This window comes from Elephantulus edwardii, unplaced genomic scaffold (genome assembly GCF_000299155.1).
Source record: "Elephantulus edwardii isolate Elephantulus edwardi_28Jun2011 unplaced genomic scaffold, EleEdw1.0 scaffold00007, whole genome shotgun sequence".
NCBI classification, from domain to species: Eukaryota; Metazoa; Chordata; class Mammalia; order Macroscelidea; family Macroscelididae; genus Elephantulus; species Elephantulus edwardii.
Window position 1 is genome coordinate 37,246,612 of NW_006399757.1, and position 17,646 is coordinate 37,264,257.

The window sequence follows — 17,646 nt, forward strand, 5'->3', positions numbered from 1 at the left end:
TCATTCCTGAATTCCTTGAATATTGTATCTCTTTTTCTTATAATTGTCTGATATTGGATTATCTTAACCTTCCTGCCCACTATACTCTCAAATCACAGTAAAATAAGTCTGAACGGTGAATAGTTTAAAAAGCAGAAGACATACCAATATGTTGAGAGTTACATTTCTGTGCCTTATTTAATTTATACCCATTTATTCCTGTGTGTATCTTTGATTGTGTATTTTTTTAATGCCTTCATCTGTTGCCCCTCCATTTTTCTTAAAGACTTTGTTTTTTGTTGAAGTATGGCACACTTACAGAACAATTTACAACACAGAGTACAGGTTGATACTTTTTTCTTCTTTTTTTGGGCTGAAACCTGGGGATGAACCAAGGTTGATATATTTTTTTTAAAGGTGAATGCTCTCAGTGTATCCTACCACTGAGATAGAAAAAAATAACACTGTTGGAAACCCAGAAATCTTCCCTGATCCTTCTCCATCAATCCCCCTGATTTGGATACACAACTTCTGTTTTACTTATTTTTTTTTCTTGTTTATTGACCCTTTTTTTTAAGAGCAAATAAGTAACCAGATCAATTTTAAACCTCAACTTCAACTTATAGCTCCAGTTTGTAAATTGTAATTGTGTTTTTATTTTTACAGATAATTTCAGAGATGTCTTCCAGAATTCCTAAAGATTTCTTTAAAAGCAAATGGAAACCAAAAGCTAGTAACTCCAAACCAGAAACTGCCTTTGAGAAATTTAAGGAGGAAATTGCAGCTTTGAAAACATCAGTGGAAGAAATCACAAATGGAAAAGGAAAGCTGGTGGATAAAGACAGACACAAACTTATAGAGGTAGATGATTTTATAACCTTTCAGTAGAAATCTTGTAGAACACTATTTCAATTTACTGATGCTGATAACTTTTTCTTGCTAATATCTTTATCTCATCCAGTTTATAGTTTTGGAAACCTGACATTCACTTTAAGAAGCCTTGCTGGTGGTATGGTGGGACTGCTAACCAAAAGATCAATAGTTTAAATCCGTCAGCTGCTGTATGGGAGAAAGAGGAGGCAGTCTTCTCCTATAAAAGATTGTTAGCTTCAGAAACCTAACAGAGGATCAGCATAAGTTGAAATTAACTTGATGGCAATGGGTTTTGACCTTGATTTTAGAATCTTGATTCCTAAATTGATTTTGGAGCTTTTCTTACTTTTTAGTCATTAATTTCTCTCACTTTTAAAACGTAAGTATGTGTTTTGAGATCATCAGATACTTGATGACTAGTTTACATTTTCAATGCATCATTGTTGTTAGGTGACATCAAGTTGCTTGTAACTATCAACTCTGACAGTAGGATTTTTCCCTTTGGAAAATGACATGCTTAGAAAGGTGGAGGGTCAGCGCAAGAGAAGAAGACCCTTAATGAGGTGGTTTGACAAAAGAACTATAACCATTGGCTCAAGTACAGCAGAGATGAGGATGAGCACGACAGGGCAGGGTTCAGATTCCTTGTTACTAGGGAGCTGTGAGTTGTGGTTGACACGATGGCACCTAACAACAACAAGAACAACAGTTTTTACAGAAGCAGATTGTCAGGTCTTTCTCTCTTGGAGCCTCCAAGGGGTTAAGATAGGAAATGAATGGGACATAGACACAGAGAACCAACTTTCTCCTCTTTAACTGAACTTTATGCCTTTAAGCAGCCCAGTGCTTAACAGCTTGTGCCACCAAGCCTCCTTTTCAGCACAATGCTAGTATAATCTGCCTTTTCCTAATAACTTTTTGATAGCCAATTCCATGGATAATTTTAATCATCTTTGTGAGGCTATACTTAAGGTTGAAAAACATCGATTTTTCAGTGTTTTCATTGACAGCATCAGTTAGAAATGTTTCATTTCTATACTGTTTTGGAACACTATTTTATTTTATCATACATCAGTACTTTGAGGACACTCATTCTTATATCTTCCTTTCTTTTTTTTTTTTTTAACTGTAGGAGATGAAAGAGTATTTTCTCAATAATTCCATAGCTTGGGTTTTTTATTCTCTAAATATAAACAATCAAACTTGTTCACTTTAGCAAATAATGTTCAGATTTCTTTGTGAATGGCTCAGAGCCCATTTTAATCATGTATATTGGCTGCTTTCCAAGTAATCTTTATTTACAGACTTTCTTAGGTTAAATTCTTAGATATATTAGTATTTTACATTCTGTTAAACTATATTTCCAGCCTCCCTGATTCAGTTTGTCATGACATGTTCAGTAAAGAAATGAGAGACTTGTCAGAACTATTGTGAAGTGTATTTGAGCTGATTCCAACTCCCAGGGCCCTGTATACAGCAGAAGGAAATCCGCACCATGTCATCCACATCATTTATCAGTAGAGTTCACCTTTGGGGTTCTGAGGCCATAAATGCTAACAGGAGAAAAACTACTGCATCTTTCTCCAGTGGAGCGGATGTTGGATTTGAACCACCACCAAGCTTTTAATTAGCAACTGAAAACCTTAGCCACAATATCATTTGACAAAATTAGATGTTACAGACACATCGTAGAATGGAATGATTTTTTTTTCAATAGCACTAAACTAAGGACCCTCTGGTAGCTTAGTGATAAGGAATCATGCTGCCAACCCAGTGGCACATAGTTCAACTCTACCAGCTGCTCCGAGAGAGAAAGATGGCTAGTCTCCTCCGATGAGAACTGAAAACCTGCTAGAGGGTCAGCTGTGTGTTGGTTCTGACTTAACATAACAACAATTAAAATAAATAGTTATGCAACCATTGAGAAATGAACCATCACCAATTCTTAGCCAGAATAGTGGTTTTTCAGTCTGGGGAAAGAATCTTACAGTTTTTATGAGAGATTGCGTTCCAGTTTATTCCACTTCTGATGATCATTGGTTGTCAAATTTTATTTCTTAAAATCAGTTGAAATTAAACTGCTATAACTTCAACTCGTTTGCTTTAACTGCACCAATTAGAGTTACACAGAACAAGTTTATTTCTTATCCACATTAATAATTGTTCAGGTTTTTTGAGGAAATAGTGCTTCCTCTTGCTTTTATGCATGCAGACCAACCCCATATTCGCCAGGTTTTCTGGATTCTAGAAATCTTCCTGTTCATTCTCTTGACTACTTTGGTATTTGTCCATATCCCTCTCGATGTAGACACTAAGAATAGAATGAAGTGCCCTCAGAAGTGTTTGAGCAATCCCAGGTTGAAATGGAACTATTTCTTCCACTTGTCTGGATACTCTATTAAAGTTTTGCTTTAAAAAAAAGTGGCCTTTTAAGAAACTATCGGTCTAATAATCTATCTTAAGCTGTACCTAACAAAAATCCACTTGAGTCATTCTACTGGAGTAGCCATTCACCTAACTTTTATTTCATACCAGAACAAGTTTTTCCATTCTGTATGGAAATTTTTAGCTTTATGTTGTTTTTACTGTTAACTTGTAATGTCTGATCATTGCCTCTGTCACATGCCTTTTGGCTCTTTATCTTTTATTAGTAGCAGTTTAATCATTGTGCCTTTTTTGTCTTGCCCATCTTTGTAAATGTTGAACATACCTTTAAAGATTGCCTTCTTGACCAAATCATCCTTCAGCTGTGAGCAGGATAGTAAATGCATCTTCATCCAGCTGAAACATTCTATGGTTTTTAAGTTCTGTTGAGTCAAGTTCCTTAAGAAACATGTATCTCTTGTGCATGTATCTCTTTGACTTTATTAGACCTGTTGTGGTGGAGGGTTGATTATTAGACACTCATGTGAGAATTGATTCTTTTTAAACCTTTCTCTCACTATCCTAGTCAGATTTGGTTTCCCTTTTCTCTGTGCTTATGTCACATTTATTTTATATCTTAACTACAACGCTTATATTGCATTAATTCATTGGTTTACCCTTCTCAAAGATAAACCCGTCACTATGAAATCCAGTGCCATGATGACTCCTTAGATACTAAACATTTCATAAATGCTTGTAGTTTGATGTTTAACTTGGCTTTGTTCTAAGGTTCTTTTTAATTTATGTCTAGAAAATTCGACACCTTGAAGCTGAGAGGGAGAAGAATGCCTCTCTCCTCACAGAGAAAGACCGAGAGATACAGAGGCTCAGAGACCAGCTGAAGGTGAGATACAGTTCGGCTGCGTTGCTTGAGCAACTGGAAGAGAAAACAAAGGAATGCGAAAGGAGGGAGCAGCTGCTGAAATCTTTATCTGAAGAAACAGATGCATTGAAAAACCACTTGTCTACAACAACTGCAAGACTTGCTGAATTTCAAAGCAAAGCCAGTATGCATCAGTTTCCACAGGTACAAATATATTACCTTTCTTCCTTCAGACTTTGTATGACAATCTACTGTTTTTCAGATTTCATTTAGATAACTCATGATTTTGTTTTGCCTCTTTTTGGTGTAAATCAGTGGCCTATTCATGTACACAGAAGGCAACCCTTGTGGTTTAGAGTATAGAAGATCTGACATCTCATATCTTTTAGGAAGCTTCTAGGAGCTCTTAATTCTGACTGTGGTCTGTGGTCCTTGTAATGGTTCACCAGCTTCTGCTTGGTGCTTCTGTGATGTGATGGAATGAAGTACAGTGAGAAAGTATCTGTTAAAACTACAGTATTGACGGATCCTGGTTTATTTACAGGCTTCAGCTACAAGTTGCTTCAGCTCATCTGTGAGTAATACTCATGAAATGGAAGTTCAGCTGAAAGATGTAAGTTTATTTTCCTTTTGACAAGTTATGGGTTAAGAAGGCTAAGTCTGCTCATTTATGGTTCTGTTGAGACAGGAAAGTTCAGTGGTTTGTGATCATCTCTTTGGGATCCTGCCTTTCTCTTCCTAGGCCTTCAACTTTTATTTTACTATTTATTATTCAACTATTATTGCAATATAATTTAGAGGGTTTTCTCATGTTTTCTTCTTTTTATTTTCCCATGTAAGATACATTCTTTAATTTTAAATCATTTGAGAATTTTCTTTCATAGTTTGGAAAAGAAACATTTATACATTCAACACTTACTTTCTCTACATTTTGAAATAAAGTTATTTTAGATACAGGGTAAAACTGTTACATCCTACACAGGTGGATTGATGGGTTCCACTGGGAATCCAATATACTTAGGACATTAAACTACTATTCTTTAATGTATTTTAATGTAACATTATAATGTAATATTTTATAATTTTAATATTAGGGATATAAAGTTATAGAATTGTAGGTTTAATTATTTAACCAACAGGTATGTATTTGGATTCCAGAAATTATTTCTGGCATCTTTACCCGATCTAGATGTGCTCTTAAGATTTCTGTTTTATTGTATCTAACCTCAAGGATATCTCAAGGTCTATTTGATTTTTAAAAGGAAAATATAAATCTTTTGAGTATCTATATAGGATGCATACTGTAGTAAACTTATCAATTTTTTTAAATCTAGAAATAACAAAAAAGAAGAAACATAATTTTAAACTATCAAACTGTGTTCCTGTGCCTTATACTGCCAGTGTAAAGTCACTAAAGCTTTATCATTCCATATGTACCTGCTCCTTAGCTTGTCTACCTGTTTGTTAGTTATACTGCATCTTGCTATAATGAAGGAAGCTGTGCCACCAGTTTCCCACATACCAGCAGGATCATCCATGCCATGCTTCAGCAGAGCTTCCAGACTAAAACAGACTAGTAAGGAAGCCCTGGTGATGCACTTCTGAAAACCAGCCAACAAGGACCCTGTGGATCATAACAGAATATTGTTTAACACAGAGCTGGAAGATTTGAAGGCACTGAAGATGCACAGTAGTCATAAAGATGGACTAGGGCACAGCAGCAATCATGAAATGTTACAGGACCCGTCAGGGATTTAGTCTACTATCCATGGATTGCATCGTCAGAAGCTGGAGCTGACTCATTGACAACCAAAAGCAAGTTTAGATCTGTTGTTTTATTTTTGCTATGTGTCATCGAGTCACCTGTGACTTAAAGCAGCCCTACGTATAACAGCCCTAAACGCTGCTCTATCCTGTGCCAGTCTTACTGTCTCTGACACACCTCCCCGCATTATCCTAGTCACTGATCAACCCACCTCATCGAGGGTCTTCCTCTCCTGAGCTGTCCTTCCACCCTCCCAAGTATGACATCCCTCTCCAAGGACTGGTCCCTCCTTGCAACATGACCACAGTATGTCAGATAAAGCTTCATAATCCTTGCCTCCAAGGAGCATCCTGGTTTAACCTTCTCCTGGATGAACCTGTTCATTTTCTTTGCAGTCCTTGGTAAATTCAATACTCTTCTCCAACACCACAGCTCAAAGCCACCAACTCTCTATCATCCCTAGTCATTGTCCAGCTCTCTGATGCATAACAAGTGATTGCAAAAACCATGGCCTGTATCAGGTGCACCTTAGTCTCCAGACTGACTTCATTGCTCTTCAGTACTTTGGAAAGGTTTCTGATAGCAGACTTTCCCAACATAATATGTCTTTTAATTTCCTGGCTGCTGGTGCCAAGAGTGTTGATTGTGGAGCCAAGCAAACTAAAGCTGTTTATCATCTCAGTCTCTTTCACCATCCATCACAATGCTGCCAGTCGATCTACTGGTGATAATCTTTGTTTTCTTGATGTTGAGCTTCAATCCATACTGAAGGCTGCAGTTCTTGACCTTCTGCAATAAGTGCTTCAGGTCCTCCTCAGTTTCTGCAAGCAGGGTTGTGTCATCTGCATAACGCAGATTGTTAAGAGACCCTAAGCCACAAGAAGTCAAACCTGGAGCAGAAATAATAGGAAAAGAATTTTTCCCTCAGAACCATCTGAGATAGGAAGCCTTCCCTAACATTGGTACCTGGTATTTGGACTTAGAGACTACTACTAAACTGAAGAGACACTGGCCAAAGCATAAGAAACTGGCCGCAGCTTGAAGTGTTTGGAATCACAGAAGTCCAGAAAGCTTGAGTTATAAGCTATCATAACAAGTGCTGAATAGCAGGAGATAGGTGTTTAAGGAGGTAGGTGGGAGTAGAAAGGAATGCTGGTGGAGCAGGGGAATGGGTGGGTCAAGATACACGTGTTGAAGGCAGGGACAACACTGAAACTATTGGTTATTTCTATAATTGGGGAAATATCTATAATCTGCCCTTTTCCATAAAATGTTTGTCTGTCAGATACTGTTCTAAATCTGAGCATTCAGATTAAGACAGACTAGAAAGAAAGATTGGCCATCCTCTTTGGAAATAGCAGGCCTTCAAAAACCCTATGTACAGTAGAACACACTTAGACTAGTAGATAGGGCAACTCAGGTGGATCCCTCAAATATGGAAACACAAAGGAGGAGAAACAGTTGTAAGCAGACACTAGTTGGAACATGGAATGTAAGAACCATGAATGTAGGAAAATTGGCTTGTTGTTAAGGAAGAAACGGAACACATAAATATTGACATACTGGGTATTGGCAAGATGAGATGGACTGGTTTGGGGCATTGTGAGTCAGACAATCATATGATCTATGCTGGAGATGAAAAGATGAGGAAAAATGGAGTTGCTTTCATAGTTAAAAAAGTAATTTCTAGATCCATCTTGAAATATAATATTGTGAGTGACAGGATTATATCCATATGCATACAAGGAAGTCCAGTGAATACCACTATCATTCAGGTATATGCACCAACAACCAGAGCCAAAGAAGAGAAAATAGAAGATTTCTGCCAACTTTTGCAGTAAGAGATCAATTGAACATGCAATCAAGATGCATTAATAATAATGGGTGACTGGAATGCAAAAGTTGGGAACAGTAGTTGGAAAACATTGATTTGGTAACAGAAATTAAGCTGGAGATAGAATTTTGCACAATCAATGCAAATATGTTTTATGAGAAACATAAACGTAGGCTATACACATGGATTTCATCTGAAGGTGTGCATAGGAATCCAATCAGTTGCATCTGTGGAAGTTTAGATCTACATATCTAGAAATATTTAATGTTTCATGCCTTTTTTTCAACCCTCTGCTTTGTGACAACCTACTTCCAGAAAGATCATAGCCTTGTGGACCACATGGGATTGTATTACTTTGTCCTGTAGGGTTATTGTGAGTGGGTTTGGTGATTGTTTTTGCATTTTGGGGAACATTAGCTGCTCTGGTAGTGTGTTGTGCTACTGCAAAAGGCCAGGCTACCCTGGTGGCGACTTTGAATCCACCAGCAGCTCTGCATCAGGAGCTGTTTTTCCTTTCAGGTGCACAGCCTCAGAAACCTGATGGAGGGTTAGCTTGAGTGGGAGTCAGGTGGCAGTGAGCTTTTTAGATTAAACTGCCTCATGTATCAGTTATAGTTATTTTTACATAATGACAATTCCTTTTTAAAATTAGCTTTGAAGTATTGCACATTTGTATTTAGTCCTTTTATACTGTTTTATCTTCCTGGTTTATTTAAAGACCATATTCTCTACTCCTTTTACCTTAGAAAGACTTTTTAGATAAAAGGAATAATTTTTAACTCAACTTCATATGCTTGTCTAGACTGAATAGTGCTTTCAAATACACTCTGGCTACTGTGCGTATACATACAATGTCAGTCGGTAGACTAAGGTGTGCCTGATAAGGCCATGGTCTTTGCAATCACTTGCTATGCATCAGAAAGCTGGACAATGATTAGGGGTGGTAGAAGGAGAGTTGATTCCTTTGAGCTGTGGTGCTGGAGAAGAGTATTGAATATACCATGGACTGCTAGGAGAACAAACAAGTTTATTCTGGAGAGGGTGAAGCCAAGGCTGCTCCTTGGAGGCAAGGATTTGGGAAACTTCATCTGACATACTTTAGACATGTTGTAAGGCAAGACCAGTCCTTGGAGAGGAAATTCATGCATGGGAGGGTGGAGGGACAGCGCAGGAGAGAAAGACCCTCGATAAGATGGATTGAGTCTGTCACTGGGGAAATGGAGATAGTGTCAGAGACGATGTGATTGGCAAGAGATAGAGCAGAGTTTAGGGCTGTGGTACATAGGGTCACTGTGAGTTGCGGGTGACTCGACGGCACATAACAACAACTGTGCGTATCATTCAGGGGACTCTTCTCAAAAGGCCAGTCTTGATTTAGCAGATCTGGGGGAAAACCTGAGATTGATTGTTTCTGTTTCCAGCAAGTTTCCAGATAATGCTTCTGGTCCTCAGGTCACTAACTCAGCCATTCATTTGTTTGAGGAGCAGAAAGTGGCTTAGCTTCAGTTTTCTCTTTTTAATCTCAGCATGTATTTTAGACTAGAGAACTTAGGGAGCAGGAAAAGAAATACCTTTTTCCTAAGAGGTCAGTTTTTATCACTGTCACCTTGAGGAGATCAGGAGTTCGTGTTTATTTAAGCCCCGTTAAAGTTCCCACAAATCTTCCTGTCCAAGTTTGCCCACTATTTTAAGAATCAGTATTTGCTATACTAAAATAAGGCTGAAAACCCTATGTTTACATTTCTTAAGTTTTTGCTGTATCATGCCTCAGCTGCTGTGTAGTCTGACTGACATTTTTCAATAACTACATTCAGTAGATGCTATAAACATTGTCCAATGTCAGTAACTGTTAAGTAAAATCAGCCTAATAGATAAAAAGCAATTTTTTAATAGGAATTTCTTTTAATTTTGAAATCTCAGTGTTTAAAAGAGTATAACTTTTTTTTAATTAAATTTTATTAGTTTTAATGAACATTTACAGAGATTTTTGGGTTTTCGTTCATTCATTGTTGCACTGTTTTCTCCACCCTCCTCCCCAGTTCGTTCTTCTTCCCCCGCCCCATTTCTGTTTTAATTGTCCAATTGCCACAGTGCTTGTCAAAGCCAGTTCTGATTAATATCCTTTGTCAGTGTGTCCCTTGCTATTCATTCCCTATCACTCCTCCCTGAGAGAGACTTCACCCTGATTCATAAGGAAAAGGGGATGGCATATTCTCTTAGCTACTTCCTGCTGAAAAGGGACGCTGTGGGTTTCAGGGTGAAGGTCTTCTCTCACTACTCTAAAGGGCCCCTTTGGCAGTAGGAAACACATAGACTATTATGGAGATTGATTTTGGAATTTAGATGCACTGTTATCAATTGTGCTTAGCCGCACATGCTCATATCCTTGAAGATGTATCATGGAAGTGTTGCAGCCTTCAAAGTGCAAAGCACCAAGATGTTCTTCCTTTATCTTGAGTTTCAGCTCATTTTTCCTTTGCATCTCAGCGATTTCCTCTGGGGTGGCTAGTACAGGTGATGATTCTGCTACAGGTGGTGATTTAGATCAGCAGTTCATACATATTGTTTCATGACTTTGATTACCCTTCTTACATAGCCTCACTCGTCCCCCTGCCTCCCTGTGTTTCCCCATTTGCATTCATCCTTCTTTGCTATCCCTTCCTTCCTTCTGAGCTTTGTCTTTGAGCAAATGCTAGTCTTTTGATCTTACATGGTTGCTTGTCTGAAGGAATTTGTACCTCCTTGGTCTCCTTGATCACTATAGGCCTATCTATTGTTTGGCTAAACGGTTGGGTCCTGGAGTGACTTTGATTTTAGGCCCAAAGAGTGATGAAGGCCTGTAAGGTCATTTTTGTTCATCTCTTGTTCTACATTTTATTGCTAACATTAAATATATACCTAGCAATGTATAGGTAGCACAAAATTGAAAGGAATGACGCTGAAGATTAAAAATTAATTATACCAACATTTATTAATGGGTAACAAATCCATTTATTGATAATATGAGATAGAATTATACTCTTACATACTATTTTTTAAATTTTTTTCCCTTTTTATTGGTTTGCATAAAGTAATTCAGATACATTGTTTCATTCACATACATTATATTTTACACAATATTTTATTTACCTTGTGTTTCATACAATTATTACCATACATTATATTTTATGTAATTAATAATTATTGATCTTACATACAATTGATGAAAGTGGAAGAGGAGGAATGGTCAAGAAATTACTTTATTGAAGTAATATCGCCATCATGTGGCCTTATAGAATATTGCCTTTCAAATCTTAATTCCTTGCCCTAGTCAGATGCATAGCTAATGCTCCAGTGAGTTTCTGAGGCTGTAAGTCACACAGTAGGGAGCTTTGTTGGCCTCTTGGGTAAAAAGTTGTGCTGCCAACCCAATGACAAGTGATTTGAACCCACCACCTGCAATGGGCAATCTTCTTTCATGTGATTTTACTGCCGTTGAAACCTACTGGAAGATTAGCTGTGATTTGGCAGCAGTGATTGTCAGTGAATCACACAGGAGGAGTTTAACCCAACAAGTATGTTTGTTTCTCATTGTTTGTCAAGTAAGGTATGGGCATGTTCCTGTAAAAGAAGAAAAATGTTCATGACCACACAATGCTGACTTGGAATATTTCTGTTACAATATTTGTCAGATATAAACAAACAGATGATTGTGTTTAAAGTGAGATCATTTTAACATGTAGCATATAATCTTATAGAAACAACCAAACCAGTTGCAGTTGATTCTCACTCATGGTGATGCACTTATGTGTCAGAGGAGAGCTGTGTTCCACAGGGTTTTCAGTAATTGAATTTTTAGAAGTAGATCACCAGGCCTTTCATACAAGGCTCCTCTGGGTAGACTTGAACTTCCAAACTTTAGTTAATAGGTGAATCCTTAACCATTTACAGCACTCAGGGAAATTAATTATATAGGTTTTCAGCAAGTAGTTGGGTAACATGTGTGGGTTTTTTTTATCTTTTTTTAAATTTTATTTGTGTGTGTGTGTGTGTGTGTGTGTGTGTGTGTGTGTGCCGTCAAATCAGATCTGACTGGTACAGGAGGAGATTGTCCCTCCTTCCCCGGCAGAGCATCTGGTGGATTCAAACCATGTGCCTCTGGGATTGCAGTGCAGCTTCTTGCCACTAGGCCACCAGAGCTCCCCTACGTGTGTGTTTTTTGAGTCATGCAATGCTGTTTCTCTTATCAACTAAATGATAGTATGAGGTTTACATTGGTCCTTTCTTTTGAATGATGCAGAATATTTAAATAGGAACCTTGTTGAGATAGCAGTGGAGCCAAATACGAGAATGACTACTGTAATGTTTTGAGGTCTGCCATGTATCTTAGGACTCCTCTCAGCTATGCAAGATTCATTGTGAAATCAAGATACTGATGTTCATATATAAGCCATATTTTTTCCAACTTATGAAAAATCTCAAACATACAGAGAAGTGGAAAAAGTCGTGAATACTTATACATCTACCACCAAGATTTAATAAGTGTTGTTGTGCGCCGTTGAGTCATTTGCAACTCATAGCGACACAATGTAAAACAGCCCTAAACCCTGCTCTATCCTGTGCCAATTGCACTGCCTCTGACACACCCATCCTGATAACCCCAGTCACTGAATCAATCCATCTCATAGAGGGTCTTCCCCTCCTGCACTGTCCCTCCACACTCCCAAGCATGATGTCCCTCTCCAAGGACCTGTCCCTCCTTACCACATGTCCAAAGTATGTCAGACGAAGCCTCAGAATCCTTGCCTCCAAGGAGCAGCCCAGTTTAACCCTCTCTAGGATGAATCTCATTGTTTTCTTAGCAGTCCATGGTACCCTAAATACTCTTCTCCAGCACCACAGCTCAAAGGCATCAATTCTCCTTCTATCCTCCCTAGTCATTGTCCAACTCTCTGACGCATAATAAGTGATTTCAAAGACCATGGCCTGTATCAGACGTACCTTAGTCTCCAGAGTGACACCACTGCTCTTCAGTACTTTGGAGAGGTCCCTAACAGCAGACTTTCTCATCGCAATATATCTTTTAATTTCCTGGCTGCTGGTGCCAAGACTGTTAACTGTGGAGCCAAGCAAATTGAAGCTATGAACAATCACAATCTCTTCACCATCCATCCTAATGCTGCCAATTGGTCCAGCGGTGAGAATCTTTGTCTTCGTGATATTGAGCCTCAATCCATATTGAAGTCTGCAGTCCTTGACCCTCTGCAGTAAGCGCTTCAGGTCCTCCTCAGTTTCAGTACAATATGGAATAGAAACACAAAATCTCCATTTGATAAATGAACTTTTAAGCCATACCCTAAGTATTGGAGTTATAATTGTGTACTTGTTAGACTGTCTTTGATTTCAGAGTCTGTCTCCATCTTCCTGATCCATTTCCTGATTCTGTAGAAAATAGACATAGAAAACTCATTGAGCCTAGATCCATTTCCTAATACTATAGAAAGTAGACAATGGAAATGAAGCCTAGAAGCTTTGCCCCTGAGTGTGTAGAGTTCTAGTGGAAAGCCTCTAGCAAAGCTTGGAGGGTCTCTGTAGACTCAGAGTTTCGGTAGTACAGTCTCTGAACATGAGACTCAACTGTAAGTATCTCTAAAGATGAAAGTTCTTACCCAAAAGAGGATGCCCTGAAGTACAGCCAGTAACTTCAGGTCTTTCATCTACACTTCTCTTATCACTAGAGGTGTGAGAGGAGTAGCTTCTATAAAGACGTACTACATTGTCTTTTCAGATTGAAATTAAAATGGAAGAGTTTTTTCTATATGTACTGAATAATTTTAAGGTTGAAAGAGCTAGCTCTCCAATAATAGACAAGCTGAAATCCTTGTCTACTCTTAAAAATCTAAGGTTTGTTGACACGGTTACAGGTTCTTTGAAGTCTTACTGTGAGTTGTGGATTTTTAGTAGGTCCTACTGGTAGCCTAGGAGCTCTGGTAACCTAGTGGTAAGGAATAGCCCTAGCAACCCAAAGGTGGTGGTGGTGGTAGTGGTGGTGGTTAGGTGCCATCGAGTCTAGTACGACTCATAGCAACACTACAAACAAAAGATCTGAACCCTGTCCTATGTTATGCCATCTTTACACCTCCTGACAAACTAGAGCCCATTGTGGCAGTCACCGCATCAGTCTACCTGGTTGAGGGTCTTCCTCTCCTTCACTGACCATCCACCCTTCCTAACATCATGTCCCTTTCCAAGGAATAGCCCCTCCTAGCGACATGCTCAGAGTATGTTAGGCAATGTGTCATTATTCTTGGCCTCCAAAGCGCACTCTGGCTGCATCCTCTCCAAGGCATACTTGTTTGTTCTTTTGGCCATCTGTGGAATGTTCGGTGCTCTTCTCCAACACCACAGGTCAAAGGCATCAATTCTTCTTCTATCACCCCTATTCACTGACCAGTTCTCAGATGTATATCCAGTATCCAGTGATCCGAAATACTGTAGCATGAATCTAACAGCTGCTCCATGGGAGAAAGATCAGTAGTCTGTTCTATGTGGTTATTTGCCTCTGAAAACCTGCTGAAGTTTTAACAGTTATTACTCATCAGTACACAGCAACCACAACAACTAATAGTGGCCTATTGGTAAGAAGCTACGTTGCAGTCCCAAAGGCCACAGGTTGAATCCACTAGCTACTCCGTGGAAGAAGGATAGGCAGTCTCCTATATGATTTACCGATTGAAAACCCGCTGGAGGGTCAGCTATGTGTAACTTCTGACTCAATGGCACACAACAACACATGTGTTATAAATAAAAGGGGTACAATTCCTACTGGCCAATGTCAATGTTCTTTCATGAAAAACCTGTTAATATATAGAAAGAAGAGCTTAAGAAAAGTATTGTTTTGTACCACTTATTTCTAGTTTCTTACTATTTGTCTCTTTTTTAACTAACTTTTTAAGTGGGCTATAAAAGTTTTTATGTGTTGAAAAGACTAATTTACTTAGTTTCTTTTGTCTACTCTAAGAATTTTTTAACATTTTTATCTTATTGCTGATTTTCTTTCATCTTCCCATTGAGGCGCTGGAGAAAAATCAGCAGTGGCTTGTGTATGATCAGCAGCGGGAGGCCTACGTGAGAGGACTTTTAGCAAGGATCTCCGAGTTGGAACAGCAGTTAGAAACAGCTGCTCAGTCACTCCCACAGGAGAAAAAAAGAACTGAATCAGAAGGTACTGGTATGAAAATATTCTTTTAGAATAAAGCTGACATTTTCCAAAAGAGTGATTCATCAGATTTAGATCTTACAGACGTGTGTTGGAAAGTAAAATAAGAGCAAGCCTTCAGCAAGAAATTCCCTTTTAGCAAGTCTTTCTTATTTCCTAACTGATAAAAGGCACAGGTGAAAAGGGCAGCCTCTGGTAGCTTCGAAGTTACATTAAATTTTCTCCAACTGTGTGCATTCTTCCTCTCCCTCAAAGTCCTTCTTGGACTTTAGTTCCCCCAGAACTGGTCTTCTCCTTGTACTTTTGCTTTTCTCTTGGCACTGGCATTAAGTTCAGGAGCCAAAAAAGACATTCTCTAGATGATTCTTAAAAGTTTTAAATCTCAGTGTGGAATTGAGATGGTGTTTCTGACTAACAATGCTCTTTTTGGCCATGTGCTTTGCCATTTCCCTCCCATTGATCTGAAGGGAACAATTCAGGACACTCCTGAAGAGTGGTGTCGAAAGGGCTGTTATTGTTTTACAAATTGGGAGATAGCTTCAGCAGTTCTGGGAGAAGAGCTAGGAAAAGAAAAGAAAGCCCCTTAGAGAGCACTTGGTAAGAGGCTGGCAGCCAACAGGACTGAAGTCTCTAATGATGTAAAAAGACTAAAGACTCTGAGAGCTGGAATCGGAATATTTAAAATGAAGCTAATACGAAGGAGAAAATATCAAAGGAATGACTCTGGAGACAATTCACAGCTGGTTAGCCTTCAAGGGACAAAGCTACCACCAGAGTAACTTTCTAAGTTTAGTACATATTAAAGCAGGATTTTCATTTTGGACTATGTCTAATTTTTTTCTTTAATAATAGTTATCTCTTCATTTGTGTGTGTCTCTGTATGTGTGGGTATTATATCAAGTACTATTTATTGTAAGCTCTTAATGCAGAAGGATTCTACCTTCTCCTCAGTACATCTGCTTTAATTTCTATCTTTATTTCTTGGTTTATTTTCTTCAGACATCAGTGACTTCCCCTTCCCACAGAATAGTCCTGCCTTCATAAAATATGTTGTTGTTGTTATTGTTATGTGCTGTCGAGTTGCCTGCAATTCATAGCGACCCTGTGTACAACAGTCCTAAACCCTGCTCGATCCTTGCCAATCTCATTGTCTCTGACACACCTACCCCCATTACCCCAGTCACTGAATCAATACATTTCATCGAGGGTCGTCTTCTCCTGCTCTGTCCCTCCACCCTCCCAAGCATGATGGCCCTCTCCAAGGACTGGTCCCTCCTTACAACATGTCTAAAGTATATCAGATGAAGCTTCAGAATCCTTGCCTCCAAGGAGCAGCCTGACTTCACCGTCTCCAAGAGAAACCTGTTCGTTCTCTTAGCAGTTCATGGTATATTCAATACTCTTCTCCAACACCACAGCTCAAAGGCATCAAATCTCCTTCTATCCTCCCTAGTCATTGCCCAGCTCTCTGATGCATAGCAAGTGATTGCAAAGACCCACGGCATGTATCAGGTACACCTTAGTCTCCAGACTGACTTCGTTACTCTTCATTACTTTAGAGAGATTTCTAACTGCAGACTTTCCCATTACATCTTTTAATCATAAAATATACTCAACTATCTATGTCTCTCTCTCTCTTTTTTTTATTGTGTTTCATTCATGTATATTTTGGTTGGGTTTTTTTGAGTTGTTGTTTTTTTCTCTCCCTCCACCTACCAAACTCTTCAGCAATGCAATTTCCCCCTTTCCTCACCCTCAACCATCTTACCCCCTCTCCTTCCTTCTTTGTATGCCCTTACACATCTCACTGGTTATCCTTCTGTTTTTACAATAATAATCTTATACAGTATTTATTCTTATGCTCCTGATTTCGTTCACTCAGCATCATGTTCTCTAGCCTCTCTCATATAGTATTTTTCAAAATCAGTGCTCCTGAGTGCTGCATAGTATTTCATCTTGTGAATGTACCACATTTTCTCAATCTAGTCATTTGCTGATAGATATTTGGGCTATTTCCATGTTCTTGATTTTGTGAATAATGCTGCTATGAACGTCAGTATGTTGTTGTTATGTGCCATCAAGTCATTTGCGAACCTATGTACAACAGCCTTAAACTTTGCTCTATTCTGTGCCATCTTTATTGTCTCTGACACATGTACCCCCACTGCCCCGGTGACTGAATCAATCCATTTTATCAAGGTTCTTCCTCTCTTGCACAATCCCTCCACCCTCCCAAGCTTGATATCCCTCTCCAAGGAGTAGTCCGTTCTTGAAACATGTCCAAAGTATGTCAGACAAAGCTTCAAAAACCTCCGTTTGTATCTCGGTTCTGTTTTCCTTGGGGGATAGTCCTAGCAGTACAATAGCTGGGTCATATGGAATCTCTCTGTTCAGTCAGCATTTTGAGGACATGCCACACTACCTTCCAGAGTGGTTGTACCATTTTACAATCCCAAATAGCTCTTTCTTCTTCTATCAAATAATATTACTATCTCTTGACTCTTTGTTTTGTAAGCTGAGAAGATAATGTGACCTTGTTTATAGATATGTGTTTGCTTAACTTTCAGGAATGTGATTTTTTTTCTGAAATAAATCCCACTATAATATTGTTTGTCATAGGTTACCTCCAAGAAGAAAAGCAAAAATATTACAGCTATCTCTTGGCCAATGCGAAAAAAGATCTTGAGGTTGAACGGCAAACTGTAACTCAGTTAAATTTTGAACTTAGTGAATTCCGAAGAAAATATGAA

At 38.7% G+C, this 17,646-nt stretch overlaps 1 protein-coding gene across 1 annotated transcript in view; it reads left to right on the forward strand.

The window, feature by feature from the left end:
* Positions 1 to 657: 657 nt before the first annotated feature.
* The window catches only part of CEP55 (centrosomal protein 55kDa), a 21,767-nt gene continuing 4,778 nt past the window's right edge, over positions 658 to 17,646 (forward strand). Inside the window, exons 1-5 of the mRNA XM_006880411.1 lie at positions 658 to 840; positions 4,028 to 4,303; positions 4,644 to 4,712; positions 14,752 to 14,902; positions 17,516 to 17,640. Of these exons, the coding sequence (XP_006880473.1) occupies positions 658 to 840; positions 4,028 to 4,303; positions 4,644 to 4,712; positions 14,752 to 14,902; positions 17,516 to 17,640 (804 nt within the window). The remainder of the gene's footprint in view (positions 841 to 4,027; positions 4,304 to 4,643; positions 4,713 to 14,751; positions 14,903 to 17,515; positions 17,641 to 17,646) is intronic.